Genomic DNA, 17,681 nt, shown 5'->3' with positions numbered 1-17,681 from the left:
ATCAGCCAGCCAGATTACAATTTCAACCTGCATTCAAACGGCTGGTTTTAAAGCACTGAAGGCCATTTTTTTTTAATGCTTGAGTCTGTTCATAGGTCACCAGAACAGGGTGGTTGTTTTGTACTATCTTTCTTTAGGCTTCCAATCCAAGGCCCCATGAAAAGGAAAGAGGAGTTATGCTGGGTGTGAGAAGAAAAAGAATCCACAGAGCCAACCCCTTTAGTTTGATGTTCCACAAATTAATCACAAGCTTTGGAGTTTCTAAGCTCTCTTTCTGAAGCAAGGTGATTAGAAGCCCCCAAAGGGTGGAGGTTGGGGGGGAAAAATGAGACTGGTAAAATGAGGGAGAACTTCAGATGTGCAAATTGGATCTCAACAGGCCCAGAATGATATCAAAATGCATTGCAAATGCTGGAGAAGGAGGAGGTAGAAAAATTGTGTGCTTTGCAACCTATAGTAGTGCAATGGCAGACTCCAACTGCTGTTTTGTTCATTTTTTTTTTAAACCCACAGCCTGCAAGCATGCACATCTGCAGAGTTCAATTAAAAAAAAGTATTGTGTATTTATCTCCATGGTAATGTACATGCACTTTCGTAAAAAAATTATGTAATTTCCTGTCAGTAAGTTTCCCCAGAGTTCAACTCTTTTCAGAATTAACACTTTGCTTACCCTGATTACATGGGTGAAGGGATCACTTTTGCTTTATTTTAGCAGTTTTGTGCTTCTTCCAGCCACAAGGCCTGGGTTCCTCCAGCCATCCACTCCACCAAATTTTGCAGTTGTACGCATCAGTAAGAGCTATAGCTCCGTAAGACTAAAATATATTCGAGTTTATGTAGAAGTGCACAGCAGCTATAAGCACCCCAAAGAATCATTATCACAGCAGTCGAGGGAAGGGGGGGAATACTGAAGCAAAATAGAAAGGCAAATTTGAGACTGAATAATGTGCCTCGTCAATTAAATGTGACAGGATTTTAATAAGGCTTATGCAAATTGGGCTACCAGATCTTGGCTGCAAAACTCCAGACCACCACTAGGGGGTGATATAGACTGCAAATGGTCTGTCTCTTTGCTGCCACCTGATGATCGTTCAGAATTTTGCAGCTCAGATCCAACAGACCTAGGAGTGGGTGGCCTTGCAGGAAATTGAAATTATAGTGAGATTCAGTGATCAGGCATTTCTGAGCCTGGATAGTAAAAAAAAAAAAAAAAAAAAGGAAGTGTGGAGGGAGGCAGGGGAGAGATCCCTTATGACCCTGAAGTCTCAGACTGCAAGACGTCAGTACCAGACCTATAATTTGCTAGTTAGGGTACAGCTAGCTGGGGAATTCTGGGAGTTCAAGTCCACCAATCTTAAAATTGCCAAGTTTGAAAAACACTGTAGATTGAAGATGACATAGATTGGAATTAGGCTTATCCTGACATTATGGACCTTCTGGAAGCAAGTTAAAAAATCTTCCAAGGAACTTTTTCTATAGTGCTTTGAGAACTGTTTATGTGCTCCTCTTTTAAGATTATTATGAGTATTTTTATTATATTATTGATGTTTTATTCTTTGTAAACCATCCAGTTGCATGGCGGTCTAAGAATCTCGCAAATAAATATATAAAGGGGCTGCCTATAAGTTTCTGTAAGTTCGGTATTTCAAAAAAAAAAAGAAGAAGAGAAAAAGGAGATGAAAAGACTACTTTTACTGAAGTTTTAAACAGCTAAGCCAAAAATAAATCAGCTCAGCTCTCTAACAACAATCCAACATTGGAGGATCATAGAAATCTGCAGCTGCTTTCAAACTGGTGCAAAAATCCATTTGTTGAAGTGCCCTTAATTCAGAAAAAAAGGCCCATTTCTACTGCAGCTATTCAACCTTTCGGGATCCAAATGTACCAATTTTTGTTGTGAAATGAGAGAAATAGGATTGCCACACTCCATTGTAACATTGCTCCTTTATTTTATACACATATACTGATTTGCATACTTTAAAAAATACTCACAAAAAACATCGTAGATGAAGCTGCAGCTAACTGACGCAGGGAGGAAGCTGACATTTCTGCCTATGCTGCATGATGTTTCCAATTATTTTTTTAAAAAGGCAAAATAGAATGGTAAATGTAGTAGAAATACATACAGATAACTTCCTATTGCTGACCTGATGGGAAAAGACTGATGTTTGTTTGAAATGCAAACTGGGAAAGCAGTATTGTCTAATACCAAGTGCTTGGAATATTTTTTTAAAAAATAATGGAGTAGCAACTATAAAAAAAAGCCAAAAGTTATGTATTTAATACTTTGCAAAGCATGTATTTTTTTTTTACTATGCTTTTTTTAGTATAAAAAAATCAGAGGACGTCTTACATTAAAAAAAAAATTAAATATAAAGAAAAACAATTCATACTCCCTTTCTGTAAAACATTGTTGTGGTTTTTTAAGTTGCAGGCAAAGATTTATAACCCTTACTTAAAATGTTGCTCCATTGCAGGTGCTATCTTTCAGCCTGCCAGTCACAGATAATTGGCTTTAATGTCCCCAAATCAAAAAATGTTCCTTGTAACGTCCCCAAAATATAATTTATTTTGTTGAATTCTGAAAGCAAAAAAGGGAACTGCCCTTATTAGATTTAAGTTCCTGCAAGCCTCAACAACTCCCGCATAAATAATTATGCAGGACTTGCGTGGCTTTTGGCTGCAGGTTTGTAGCCAGATGTGAAGACATTACAGTTATTTTCTCCCCAAGCAACCATGGAGAATAAACCCTCCACAGAGGTGCAAAGTAAGCTAGCCGTCTAGCACTGCTCCTGAGCAGTCCCCATTCATTCCAGTGGAAAACGCAGGCAGCCAATGGCTCTACTGTAAACATCTACCTTTCCAAAGAATATATTCATAATGGAAAACAGCAAGTACATTTGGCAAAAGCAAAGGAGTTCTTTTGCAAGATGACAAAAAAGGAGCCCGATACTTTTAAGGCACTAAATACTGTAGAGGAATAATTTTTTAAATGCCAAATAAAATATGTACATCAAGGAGAATGCTCTGAATTCTTCTTTTCTGCTAGCCAAGTTCTGGTATTTGCTGCAGACTCTCCTCTGAGAAAACGGGTGGCTGACAGGAGTTGTTGGAACACACCTCTGAATGAACGCTTCATATTCTACCCACACAGAAATGCAAGAAGTTAGTAGTCTGGATAAAGTGTAGCCATGGTGGCAAAGGCAGGGAATGGAAAGCATTGTGCAAGCTAAGTAACAAGAAAATGTCAGGAAGTGTACCCTCAGGGGAATATCCTGGAGTGTAACAAATGAATCCCACTGCATTCTCCTCATCGATGATAGTGTGCGCCCCTCTTTCTGCTTTCTTTCCTCGACTGACAGCTGCAACTCCAATCACTACCACTTTTGATAGCACTAAGCCTTGGATCATGAAGCTCCCAGCCAATTACACTGGTGAAGTTATATACATGGGAAGAGCCAAAGATGATTATGCAGAAGCATTTGTGAACTATCTCAAGCTCTGCATATGACAAATTATTGCCTGGCCGTTGCGTGCAATGGGCTCAGGATGGAGAGGACAAAAGAATATTGTGTGGCAAGCACAGAGCATGAACCTGGGTAGGAAACAAGGCAACTGAGAAGGCTAGAGAGCGAGAATGCAGAGAGAGAAAGAGAATGAATTAGTCTGGGATTGCAGGCAGAGGAGAGAGACAGAAGAAAGGAACAAATAAAAGCGAGAGAGAGAAGCATGACTCCTCCTCTTTCCACTTTCTTCTCCCTTCCTTTTGGACCACTGCTGCCCAGATCCTCCTTGCTGCCAGCCACTGTCTATCCCTGGATGAATATCAGCCGTGCAGAATACACCAGATCTGCCAGGTACATCAGAAGATTGATAGCGGTCAGAACAGCTATGGTAACAAGCTTGTCCCACCGACAGAGGTTGCCTCTTCCACAGTCGTGGGACCGAGAGGGCTCTCCCCCATGTTTTCTGTCAAACTTGTAGATTGGCCAAATAATTGTGGCGGTGGCATACATGAGCACAGCCAAGAAAGTGTAGCCACTGAGGAATTTGTTGAATGGACATGGCAACCAGCCGGTGCATTCGCCAATGCAGAGAATAATCACCACAAGTGAGAGGATGAAACAGATGCAGTAGACCGCCATACACCACTGAAGAGCTTCCGGGTGGTCATACGAAACTGGGTCACTTATGAAGACAAAGATGATGCAGGCAATAAAAGTCTCCACCACCTTCAGCAATCCTGGGACAGTCGCCATGTAGCCGGTAACTTCTCCTGGCTTAGCTTTGGTTAAGCTGACCTCGGTGAGGTAAGCTAGAAAGGCCAGACAAGAAAACACAGTGGCAGAAATGCGGTATCCACGTTCCTCACGAGGAAGGTTCTGATTCTGAATGAAGGATACCGGGTAGATGATGGAAGCAGAGAGACACATCAGTGTGGCATACATGGCAAAAGTAATGGGGAAGTTCTTCCAAGAGACTGGCATGCGATGCTGAAGACCAGCAAACTCGACCACCAAGATGGCAATAGTGATGGCAAAACAGACACACCATGAGAACATGCACCAGTCCCCATTGCGGCCATACCAGGCATTCCGGTGAACCACCAAGCTGAAGGCCACACAGGTGAAAAGGGCTTCCAGCAGGCGGACAATGCCCAAGGGAGAAGTCAGGGCACTGGTGTTGCCCACTGATTTTGAGCGGGTTACTGGCATTGTGCAAAGATCTAGGGAGGAGAACAAAGACACATAATGCAAAACTTTATCATCTAAAAATATACAGTTTAGAACACATTTCCTGAATTTAGGGCTAGGAAATATAGGAAAAATGGGCAGCCTTCTCCAACCTGGTGGCTTCCAAATACAGTATGTTGGATTTCCAGTCTTATCATTCCCAACAAGAATTCCAGTCTTGTCCTTCCCAGTAAAAATCCAAAATAACTGCAAGACTACAAGTTGAGGAAGACTAATTTAAGTGCCATTGTCTCCTGGACCTGCCTGAATACTGTAGAGTGAGAGCAGGGATGGGGAAGAGGTATCACTCCAGGTATTGTTGGACATCAGCTCCAGCAGTCCCAGCCACGATGGATTATATGAATTCTAGTCCAATGTCTGGAGACTCACAAGTTTTACTCCCGAATCACTGTAGGCATAGGTGAAGACAGCTTAACCAAAGCTATTTGGGGGGGTGCGGGGGGAAGGGTGTTCTGCTGAGAATAAATATGTGAGTTCTAACCATTAAAAAAGTTCTGCAATGTTGTACAAAGTGCTGACAAATTTTGAACCAGCAGAGTCTAGCAGACAGGCACTCTCTAGACACAAATTCTTGCTTGGTCCCAGATCTACTAGGCAGCTTTGTATACCTCATTCAAACATTTTCAGATCTACCCCATCTATAAAATGCAAGCATGAATTGTTTGCCATTTATATAGGAATTCTTGGTCTCCCTGCCTGATTGGTACCATCTCACCCATTAAAGATCCTGGGTGACTTGTGAATATCAGGTAGGCCTGCCCTAGCTGCTTCTCTTGAAAGACACTAGTAACATTGATTAAAGTAGTTTGCAATAGTCAATCACAAAGGAAGTTCAATGGCAAGGAAGACAACAATTATTAAAAATGAGAAAAGTAACATAAGTACCACTCATCCAAAACAGTGATGAATGACAACAGCAACAATATTTTAAAATTTATTTTAACAATCAGAAACTCAAAAGACTTAATGCTAAAATTAACACTGGCTGCTATTCACAATCCAGATGTCTACAGGTAGTCTTTTAACATCTGCCTATGGGTAACATGGAAGTCCTAATTTTGCAAAGTAACTCATGATAGCAACTGTTGGACATCAACAGCTATAAGTGAAAAAAGAGGGCAGTTAACTAAATGTAGCAATGTAATGTTATCTATCTATTCTGAGGTTTGTAATTCATTTATGTTACTTAAATAATGTATGTATGCTATTTCTATGGGTGTTGGGTTCATAACTAGAGTTCTCCAGATAATACATAGCTCTTATTCTCTTGATTTATTTTCTTTTTCCAAATTTGGTATAGCTAGCACAATAAATGGTACCGGTACATAAAGGTTCTCAACAGCAAAAGTGGGGGATGGAATATGTATTGGGGCAATATTTTACTGGGGTAACTGAAGAGTTACAGTTACAAAAATCATAACTTGCAACTCCTTTGCTAAACTTCAGTTAACTTAAACATTGCCCCAGCAAGGCAGATGGATTTAAAATAGGTACAAGCTAGGAATAACATCCAGAGTGAAGCTGTTTCCTTTTGCAGATGGAAACAAACCCTCCCTGCTTACACAGCATATATAATGTGCTGGCTGTGAATAATGGGAACTGAAGTCCAAATGATCCAGAGGCTGGAGAAGGCCGGGTGGCATATTGTCCAACCAAAGCGGATACGGCACTTTCCTATTCCCAATTATGGCAAATTAAGGTGCGATGAGAGAACGGACAAGAATTTCTGGGGACTAAAAAGTTACTCCCATCTGTCTATGTCTCACAATTACATTACAGACAACGGGAGCTACTATTTTTCAGCCAAAGTCGGAAAACACTTTCTTCCTGCAGAGGTTGAAGGCCAAGACAGCAACAAGGGCTGAAAAAGGGTGGAGACACATGCAGGGAGGGTGGGTAGGAGAAAATCCATGTTATCCATGTAAGGGCAGGAGAAAATCCCTTTTTATCCAAAGCTGGACATTTGGTTTTAATCAAGCTCTGCTTCTGAGCTGAGGAACAGAGAGGGGGAAGACAGACAAATCCCAGGCTCTGAGCCAGCCTCACTGTCTTCTTTCTGAGTCATCTCCCAAAGACACAGCACACTCTTCCCTTGCCTTGCAAACCCTGATGCGAGGGTTTCCTCTCCTGTCACTTCCAAAGTCAGAAATGTCTCCTAGCAGCTCCAGCTCCTTTCCCTCGGCTGCAAGGGGGACTAGAATCTTTGGTAGGCTAGCCTTGTCCTGCCAGTCAGCCCTCTATGTTTGGAGAGAAGAAAAAGAGAGCAAAAAAAAAAAAAAGATGTTTGAAAGTAAAGGTAAGCTGCTTGAAGAAAAGGAGAGCAGAAAAACCATTTTAAAGCATCTTAGAATGTCTTTTACAATTCTAATGGCTTTTATTGCCTGTTAGCGTTCACTATATGGGAACTGTGCAACTGTAGAGGATATTTTGCAAGAAACCACAAGATTCAGTGGCTAGTAAAAAGTTGTCCTATCCTGTCCAGACACATACAGCCATGCCACTTGTTTGGGGCCTACAAGGGGGAAATGCTGACAGAACAGTGGTTTTTGCAAAGCGGTCCTGCCAAGTTAACCTGCAGCTGTTTTGCATAACAGCATCACATTTCAGGTGGCAGAAAAAAATGTTGCCTGTATGAATCCTGCTGTCTTTTCCCTATCCTTGCACTGAGAAAATGAGCATCTCAGACAGTAGAATTTATCTCTGTTCCTCAGCAGGCTGTTTCTAACCATATGGAGAGCTTTCTTGATGAGATAACTTCAGACTTGTAACCTTTGGTCTGAAATGGAACAGTCTAGATAAATAGACTACTTTCCATCTGACACTGCTGTACATCTGAGTTGATTCACAATCGTAATGTTTTTCCAAGAACACTTTAACCAACACCAAACATAAAAAGTTTTATGTAACTGAACCCCACTCCTCTCATGTAAGATGCTGAAGGGAGAACAAAAGCAAAGTTCTACATGCAACTTTATCACATTCACTTTTCTCACCCTGCAAAGTACATTCAAATAGGCATCTTGATGTGCTGAAGGAGCCTGCAAAAGTCAGGTTCATTGCTGACTTTAAGGCTGACTCAGATCATCGTAACGCAGGCAGAATTTAAAGGAAAATGTAACCACTATCTAAACAAATGAGTGAAAACTAGGAACATCTTTACCTAATCTTACAAACATGCTGGGCAAGAGAGAAAGAGAGCGAGATTGAAATTTGCATTTGCTAGAAGTAATGTTGACAGTTATCAAGATTCAGCCATCGTGCAGTGGTGCAAAAAACCTTGAGCAAAGAAGAGGTGGAAACGCCCAGGGCATAGAACTATTTCTTACACACTGCAGGATACAACTGAAGCACTGTTTCAAACACAGAAAACTCAAGAGGCAGGACCTTAGAAGAGCTGGTTCCTGTTCCTGTTCTCTAAAAGCCCACAAATGTGTGCCCACAAAAGTAGAAGACACAGAAAAACAGCAGAACCCACTGGATAAAATTAGAGCTGCAAAGTAAAGCTAGGCGTTGTGACACACAATTAATGAGTAGAGGTAATTCAAAGTATCTAAAAGTTAGGGACCACCTGGGGAATTCTGGGAGTTGAAGTCCACATATCTTAAAGTCACCAAGGTTGAGAAACACTGCTGTAGATTAAGAATACCAAAGGTTCACCCCTTCTTTTAAGTGTACCATTGCTTTGTAGATTAACTGTAGGATATGTTTTACAAATAAATACATATAATAGATTTCAGTTGTTAATAGCCTGATTGATTTAATATTATTATTTATTACCAAAGCCCAGTTTGTTAGCCATTCTTAAAGAAACATGATTTCTCAGTTTACAAAGCATGGCATTAGATTTTTAAAGGATATTTTTCTGTACATATGACTGCATGAAGAGGATTCAATTTAATGTTTTGGAAAATCTGTTGCGAAATCTATTAGTTTTGCACCATGGAATGGAACAGAAAACCCTTCCTCGAAAGGCACCATTGTGGCTGGTACATGTTTGTGCAGGTGTCATCATGAGCCTTAGTGCAGGGTTTTGCAAAATGTCTGCAAAATTTTGAAAGATGGCAGCAAAGAAATCTAGAAAATGTAACTATTTGCTGCCATCTAGTGGCCTTTCAGATTTCTGCAGCCAGGATCTAGTAGCCCTAGTAATAATCATGTTGAGATAAGCAGGGAAGCTCTTATGAATTAAAAAAAGAACTGATCCTTCCCCAGTCCAAGGTGCTGCCATATTACAAAACGACTAACAACAGCATACAGCGGAGAGGAGAAATCATTTCAGTAGAGATTTCTATTTTGTGGAGTCTTTTCATAATGCTACCGAAAATGTCAGGCTAAGAGTAACTAAGAAAAGAATATGCATTCTACAAAAATAAGATTTTTTTTTAAATACCCATAATGGTTTCTCCTATTAAGCATCTAGTGAACTGTGGGCATTAACAATAAAGTACACAACACAAACCCATAGATGTTGGTCATGTCACACATACAGCTTCCCCTTAGTAAAATATTTCTCTCCTCCTTACATAAAAATGCATTCAACAATAGCAACATGTCTCTGCAATTGTACTGCATGCATTATTGATACAAATACACACTATTTGACTCCCTACACTGTTCCATCTATTGTACAGTTGTCCTCTGCACACATTAAATACTGCCCATCTTGTTATTTGCACTGTAACACGCACAGCACCCAGACATTACATGTGACTTCCATATTGATAAAGACCACACCTATTATCTATTACAACATCCTCCCCTCACCAGATTAGCTTTAGGAAATCGTTCAGCTTCTGTCCTGAGAAAATATTGCAGTTTTCCTATACAGTATTATTAGAGGGATACAATTCCCTTAATTAAAAGTCTTAGGAGACCAAAAATTTAGCAAATTTAAGAAGCTGCGTTCTTGGAAAAAAATGCGACATTCAGACAGAAGTTTTTTAAGGACACCAATTCTTTTCATACACTGACCAACCATAAGCTTGCACAAGTTTTCTGTTTCCGCAGTTATTTAAAGGTATACTGCCTCTAAACATGAAGGTTCTATTTAGATACACTGACATAGTAAACAAGTTTTCACAGACTCAGTCGGTAAAATTGTAAGCTATATACTACAGCTGTGATGGCACAATCTGCCCCACGTTCATTTCAAAATCACTTCAGAGGTTCTTTATGGCGAAGCCAGCCGTGTCATATCTTAAAATCTTTGCTACTTCTGTTTTCCTGCAAACTCTGCTGCTCACTTGTGCACAGCGGGTTGCCGAAGCCATATTCGCAATGCATTCCACTGCCTCCATGTTTTAAAAAGGAGCATTACCTCCGTGGTTTTGCCTCCTGCTGCAAAGTTAACCCATAAATAGAGGGGCTCCTTCTTTGGAAAAAAAAAAAGAGGGGGGGGAAGTCAGGGGGTGGGGCACCCTGACACTGCAACGTCCCCCAGCTCACCCGAAAAACAGCCCTGCGAACAGGTCGCAGCAACGCACCTCGTTTCCTAAGAACGACGGTCGCCTCCAACTTCCAGCCTAAATATCCTACCCCAAACCTCTTTGCTTTAACTCTTTAAGACCCGCTCGCTTTCCCCTCGGAATGCAGGAACATGGGCCGCCCTGAGTAACCAGCTTTAAACGCTGGAGCCCTCGACGCCCCCCAATTCCACGCACTGCTTTCCTCTCAACTTTAAGAGCCCCGCTCCGCGCCTCCTTTAACTCTCAGAGCTCTCCACGGCTCCCCCAGCCCCACTCTTCTTCCGAAGGTCCTGCTTACTTCCAAGGCTGGGCGGGCAGAGAGCCGGCAGCGACGGAGACTCCCGCGGCGAGCTAGCAAAAGATGCTCCTCGTCGGACCGAGAAGGCGACAGAGCCCGGGTTGGGTTGGCCGAGGCGTGAGGGGAGCTGGGTGTGGCGCCAAGCGCCGGAGCGGGAGGGGGACGCCGGGCAGAAGGAGGGGAAAGGGTGGGGCGTGGGCGGAGGGAAAGGAGAGCTGAGGGGGTCGGCAGGATCTCTGTTGCTGCCGTTGCTGCTGGCGACGAGAGGCAATAAACATTACACTTGCGGTCCCCACCCGAAAAGCAGCTTGGCTGAAGCCAAGGGGATCCCACGCCCCTTTCCCCGCAGAAGTTCACCGGCCGACCATCAAAGAAGACGCCCGTCTGTCGCCCCGACTCGCTATTTGTCCCTTGGGGACGGAAGATCACAGCCTATGAATGCGGATGGCTCAGGGCCCTCTGCTCACTTTGCTTCATGGTTCTGAAAAGGCGGGGTGGGGGAACCCATTGCCGCAGCTTCTAGCAGTGAGTTCCGTAAGCCGGTGAGGCATGGGATAAGAACGTAAACAGTGGCCTGCTGGATGGCACCCCTGGCCCATCTAGTCCAGCAGTCTGTTCTCACAGTGCCAGCCAACTGCCCAAGGAAGCCCACTGGTCTCTCAGCAGATGGCCTTAAGAGGCAGCCCACACTGCCATCAAGGGTAATAGCCAGGGATCCCCAGGACTTCCATGAATTGATCCAACTCTTTTTGAAGCTAGCCAAGCTGGTAGCACCATAACCTGTGGTAGCATATTCCAAAGTTTAATTGTGTGTTGTTAAAGAATGGAAGGATTCCCTTATCCCCAGGCACTACATTGCTCCCATAGGAATGCTGTAGCCCCGTTTCATAGAATCATAGGGTTGGAAGGGACCTTGAAGGTCTTCTAGTCCAATCCCCTGCCCAAGGCAGGAATCCTCAGACCATCAGACAAACGGTTGCTTAATCTTCACTTGACCCCGTTTCATAGAATCATAGGGTTGGAAGGGACCTTGAAGGTCTTCTAGTCCAATCCCCTGCCCAAGGCAGGAATCCTCAGACCATCAGACAAACGGTTGCTTAATCTTCGCTTGAAAACTTCCAGTGATGGCACTGCCATGAATCCAAGAGGCGGGATGTTCCACAGCTTAATAGCTCTCACAGTAAGGAAATTCCTCCTTATTTTGATGTCTTCATCTTGCAGCAAAGATAAGGTGTGTAACTCAGTAATAAGGACAGAGCTCTCAATCACATCATCCTGGATATTGGCCATCTCTTGTAACAAAAATGAACCTTGTGTCATAATCCTAGATCTGTTTGGCTTCTTGGTTAGTAGCACGATGTCTCTTAATGCAAACAAGTGAATGGGTTCACCAATCACACTAAGGCACAAACCCACTAGTAATCTATCCCTACAGCCACACCTAGCTGTGACACAAACGTGCCTGGGCAATGTCTTTTTTGACTGCTTTCCTCTCTATCTCAGCCCAGGAATGAGACAGCCTTAAGATGTTCTCCATTTTATAGGTCAGAAAGCAGGATTCCCCCCCGCCCTTATTCTGGCATCGTCCAAAGCTTCTTTTAGAGTTACTCAACCATCATGCCAAAGTAAGAGTAAACAAAGTCAGGCTTTATGGCACCTCAAGGTTGGCCAGCTAATGCTAGAAGACACCATCAGTCATTATTGGGAAAATGGCTTAAGTCCAAACCAAACAAATTACATTATGGCTTAGTGTGTTCATAGGGATGTCCACCTGTTTTTTTTCAGGTGCTGCAAGACTTCAATTGCAAAATCATGGCCACTATCTTGGCTTATTTTACACATACACACCCCATGGATGCCCCTGTTCAGAGTTCTTATTAAAGAACCTGTTAAAGTATCTCAGCCAGAAATTATGGCTCTCTGATTCATCGGAGGCAGATTTCGAAAAGAATGGCCAGGCTTTGTTCTTTGTCCTGAACTTTTGAACGAGTTCATCACTGCCCTTGTTTGCTCATTTCCGGTTGGCCTCGCAGCGGTGTGGAAGGTGACAGTCACACTCTTATTGGTTGGTAGTGTGTTGTTGGGTTAGTGCGGTGTTTTTCAAACTTAGCAACTTAAATGTGTGGACTGAGGAATTTGGGAAGTTGAAGTCGACATATCTTAAAGTTGCCAAGTTTGAAGAACACTGGTTTCGTGTGTTGTGTGAAGCCAGGGACTCCCCAAAGTTTGCCCATGGCACAAGGGATAGTTGAATCTGGAGCACCTTGGTTTTGTAGTTCATTCTGCTACACCAGGCTTTTAAAAGAGGCCTTATAATTTTTTATTGTTTGTGTGCTTACATCACATTTTGTTCTCCTTTTAAGAGAAACTGAAAAGGAGAGGAGAGAATGGGTGTGAATAACCCCTGTGTTCTTTAGAAAGGAGGAAATTCCAGGGAAGATGCTTTGTCTATAATGGACCCAGCCTGTAACTGGGCAGACAGGGTAAATCTCACCATGATTTCTGTCTGGGCTTTGTGTTTCTGGACAAGCAAAACAGCACAGAGACAAAAAACCCAAGTCATTTGTTATAAAAAACAAAGCTGGGAGAAGTCTGTAAATATCAGCCAAAATGATCAAAGGGGGGAAAGTTGGAGCAAAACCTCTAGGAGGAAAGGATAAGTATTTGAGTTTTTAATTTAAGGAGAGGGAGGGCATTGCTGCAGTTAACGAAGCTACAAATGCAAGAACGTTTATTTCCCCATAATTCAAAAAATGAGAACTTTGGCTCATCCGCTGGCATTAACAGGCAGCGATTTGTAGCTAACAAAAGAAAGGACTTACTAAAATAACTTGGGGAACTCCCTGTCACAGGAGACTATGATTTTAAAGGGGAGGGTTAAAGAAATTCAGGGAGGGTAGGTTTATTTCTTGCTGCTGGTTGCAGTACCAGCAGGAGTGTCCCCAAGGGGAGTTAAAAGTGTCCCCAAGGAGTGCAAGACTGCACAGTTGAAGCCCCATCCCCTTCTCACAGTCCTTGTGCATGCAACACTGGAAAAGGGGTTGGGCTATATTTGTGTGGTTGTGGATACCATCTTGACCTTTATGACCCTCCCTGCAACACCCCTGAGCTTCCAAATTTAGGAGCAGCGGATTGATTATATTTTTATTGCTCCTCTTAGTAGAAGCTCAAAGATGCATACCATCTCTTGGATCAGCAGAAAACTACACCCCCATGAAATCTGCTGTTCACCTTGATGATCCCTATCCAGACTCTGCTGTGCCTGTTTCAAACCTCTGCAGTCACCAAACGGGACAGGCTAGCCAGTTTTATCTAATCTGAAGCTGTCCTCAGATGGAAGGGAAATCAGGAGAAAATATGCCTTTAACACTAATACAGCTAAAGATGACAAAGGTGTCTCGCTCCTGGGATGGGGACATGAAGAAGACAACATCAAAAGAACATGGCAGAAACAAGGTATTGCTGTGTTCTACTAGTGCCAGTGACTTTAATCTGCATCTATGCAGAACAAGGAGTTCTTGTTTCAGATTAATATAGGCTAAGCTGACAACCTAGGACTATTACCCACCAGTAGCTTTTCTGGCCTTCTGAACCACTGCCCCCTTTCACTTGTTCCAATCCACCTCAGTCTTTTCCCAACTTTGCATTTTGCCATTCTAACTCTACACTTTACTTTTTCCAAAAAGTAAGAATACGGCTGACACCTTGTGGCTAATAAACAGTCCTACAAGAAAGGTTGACCTCTTTCCACAATTGGTCAAAAGCTTGCTCTTAATCATAATGGGTCATTTCCAAGAGATTCTTGGCACGTGGAGACATTGCTTTGTAATTAGACTGGCCAAAAAAAAAAAAAAAAAACCTGAAATGGGTTGGGTTTAGTTTGTGTGAACTCAGACATTATGTGTATACCATGACTTAGTGTGATGGATGAACTTTGCCAATGATATGACATACTAAACCACAGTGTATTTGACAAGTTGTACAAATACACACCATGGATCAGATTATGGTTAAGACATTCCTTCTTAACCATACAGTAATCTATAATTATAACTCTTGTTTATTGTTCTTTTACATAGTCCAGTAGTAGGAGTTCGGTGGGCAATATATAATCAGTTAAAACACTGTAGAAAAGCACAACTATAAAAACAATGAAAACAATAAGATTTATATGGAGAAGAGCACTACATTATAAAATAAAAATCAGGAGCAGCTGCAATTACAGCATAAAATCACCGTAGAGGAACAATGAAACAGTCAAGCCGGAAAACACCAGAATGGTTCTTAAAATAGTAGGAAAATAGAAAGGTCTTTGCCTGACACTCAGAGACCATAATGTGGGTGCCAGGCAAAACTCTGGAGTTGGTGCTGCACAGATGGGGCACCATCACTGCCAAGACCCTTTCTCAGCAGACATCCACCTTGTCTCACGAGGAAGGGACACCTGGAAAAGCCCTCAGAGTCCTGATGATTAAATTGGAGAGGAAATGCTTGTTCAAGTAGCCATGTTGCAAGCTATTTCAGGCTTTATAAATTAATAGCACTTTGGGGCCTCAGATCCAGGCATAATACTGTACCCCAATCCATGCATCTAATCTTTTAGATCAGTGTTTGTCAACCTCAGCGACTTTAAGATGGGTGGACTTCAACTCCCAGAATTCCCCAGCCAGCATGGCTGGCTGGGGAATTCTGGGAGTTGAAGTTCACCCATCTTAAAGTTCCCAAGGTTGAGAAACACTGCTTTAGAAGGTGTGTGACCCCCTCCTAGGGTCAGGGTGAAAACCATTTGATGGATAAACCCACTGCCAAACAGCCTAAGATGCTGTTGATTAGCAATCACCCAGTGCTATACCCCAGCCAGCTTTGGATCAGGATGCTTACTCTTTCACCTGTATTAGTTGAAATGGAGAAGTAAAGCTGGGGATCATCCTCAGATATGGTCGCCTACTTATTTTATGTAGAGGTCAGTTTGTCTACAAACTAACCTCGACCTAGTGTGGCTTCCAAACAGGGTTGAAAGAGCAGTTAGTCCTCCAGGGAAAAGACACCAGATGTACAAGTTATTTATTTATTTATTTATTTAATTAATTAATTAATTAATTTTTCAACCATCCATCTCCCCCTAATGGGGGAACTCTGGGCGATTCACAATAAACATTAGAACATAAATATATAAACACATAAAACCATAAATTAAAACATAACTAAAAAGAAGAAGGAGAGACCAAGGGGATGAAAACCTGAGGCTAAAGGCCGAGGCCTCTATGGGGCTAGCCATCCCCATGCTTGAGGTATTCTCACCCCACCCCAGGCCAGGTGGCAGAACCAGGTCTTCAAAGCCTTACGGAAGGCCGGGAGTGTGGGGGCTAATCGCATCTCCGGGGGCAGGATGTTCCAAAGAGCAGGGGCTACCGCAGAGAAGGCCCACCTTCTGGACCCCGCTGGTCGAAGTACTTTCACTGAGGGGGTCCGAAGCATGCCCTCTCTGTGTGATCGGGTGGGATGGGTTGAAGTCATAGGAGAGAAGTGGTCCCTTAGATAACCTGGTCCCATGCCATGTAGGGCTTTAAAGGTGAAAACTAACACCTTGAATTGGACCTGGAAGCAAACTAGCACCCAATGCAGTTCACAGAGCAGAGGCGTTATATGGGCCCTCCTTGGGGCACCAACAATAGCCCGCGCAGCTGCATTCTGGACCAGCTGTAGCTTCCGGATACTCTTCAAGAGTAGCCCCATGTAGAGTGCATTGCAGTAGTCTATCTAGGAGATAACAAGGGCATGAGTGACTGTTCGAAGGGCATCCAGATCCAGGAAAGGGCGTAACTGATGCACAACCCGAAGTTCTGCAAAGGCCCTCCTTGCCACAGCTGCCACCTGCTCTTCAAGCAGGAGCCATAAGTCTAGGAGGTCCCCCAGATTACGCACTGGGTCTGTCTGGGGCAGTGCCACCCTATCCAGCACCAAAGATGACAACATCCCGGATACAGAGGAGCCATTAACCCACAGCCACTCCGTCTTACCAGAGTTCAGTCAAAGCCTGTTGCTCCCCATCCAGACCCTTACAGCCTCCAGGCACTGCGAAAGGGTGGCCACAGCATCACTTGCATCAATTGCAGGGGAACAAGGGGGTGTATGTCAAAAAAAGTTAAGATAGCAGTCATGACCATGCAATCAGACAACCATGCAACTATGACACACATAAAAAGGGTCTGGGGTTTGATTGCATCGATGTGGCCACTATGACTTTTTTGTCTCCTCCGGAGACACCCAAGTAGCAGCAAAGCAAAATTCTTCCAGCAGCAGCATCTGCAAGAAATATTTCCTCTCCACTCAATACCGCTGGCCTGCATCTGCCGCTATAGATTTGGTTTGTTTTGGTTTAAAATAACCAAGAAGTATGAAAAACGCCCTACCAAGGTTGCTGGGATACAAACCAGTGGGAAACAGGGACAAGCAGACCCACATCCAACCTTGCTTTGCTTGTTTTCTAAGAGCGTTGTTTTTCAAGCCATGGTATGTCGAAGTCACTCGACGGGACATAGCTCTTTCTCCAAACTGGGAAAGCCTCCCTAAGAGAGGCAAAGTTGACCGTTTTCAGGAGACCACATTGAGCAAATGAAACTGAGTCACGCAGTGTGTCGGGTTCAGGAGCGAAAGTAAAGTCACATGGAGAAGTAAAGCTGTGGGCCACCTACATATTTAGCTAGAGGTTTTGATCTTGCTACAGGGATATACATTGTTTTGATTAGCGGCCCCAGTTAACTCTCACTTAGCGCTTCAGTTATAGCAATGAAAATTATTGTTGATGGTATTACTGTGGTTTTTGTATGTCCTGACTTACTCTTATGGATAAATAACACAATGCTCTGGGCATGTATTTCTTCTTGGGACAAAATGAGTTTTATGGCTTTCTCTTGATGGGACCCTATTCTCTGAACAATGGGACTGAAGATACTACAGGTTGAGAACATAGTGGATACATAACAGATATACTTATAAGCTATGTAAATTGCATAGTTTAGTGCATGTTATTTAATCATTTACTTGCTTGTTACATTTATATCCCCTGGGTAAGAACCTTACCATTGTTAATGCTAAACTGTGCCAGGATTATTATGTGAACATGCTCATGGGTTCATACAACATGCTAGATTAGGCTAAATG

General features: G+C 43.0%; 1 protein-coding gene across 2 annotated transcripts; it reads right to left on the bottom strand.

The window, feature by feature from the left end:
- Positions 1-1,925: 1,925 nt before the first annotated feature.
- MYADM (myeloid associated differentiation marker) lies at positions 1,926-10,676 on the bottom strand. Of its 2 annotated transcripts, none has more exons than XM_007433700.4 (2): positions 10,518-10,676; positions 1,926-4,726 (listed from the first exon to the last, which is right to left on the bottom strand). In XM_007433700.4, exon 2 carries the CDS (start codon positions 4,713-4,715, stop codon positions 3,810-3,812), a length of 906 nt encoding a protein of 301 aa, XP_007433762.1. In that variant the 5' UTR covers positions 4,716-4,726; positions 10,518-10,676; the 3' UTR covers positions 1,926-3,809. The 2 variants fall into 2 exon arrangements, with proteins under 2 accessions (XP_007433762.1, XP_087998807.1); XM_088142681.1 differs by lacking the exon at positions 10,518-10,676 and adding an exon at positions 6,851-6,868.
- Positions 10,677-17,681: the final 7,005 nt, after the last annotated feature.

The sequence above is a fragment of the Python bivittatus genome, unplaced genomic scaffold, assembly GCF_059951505.1.
Source record: "Python bivittatus isolate LINGU-HERP-01145 unplaced genomic scaffold, Pbiv_v1 ctg000440_np1212, whole genome shotgun sequence".
Classification (NCBI taxonomy): Eukaryota; Metazoa; Chordata; class Lepidosauria; order Squamata; family Pythonidae; genus Python; species Python bivittatus.
Note: the sequence above shows the minus strand (reverse complement) of the source record. Positions and strands in the feature narration are given on the sequence as shown.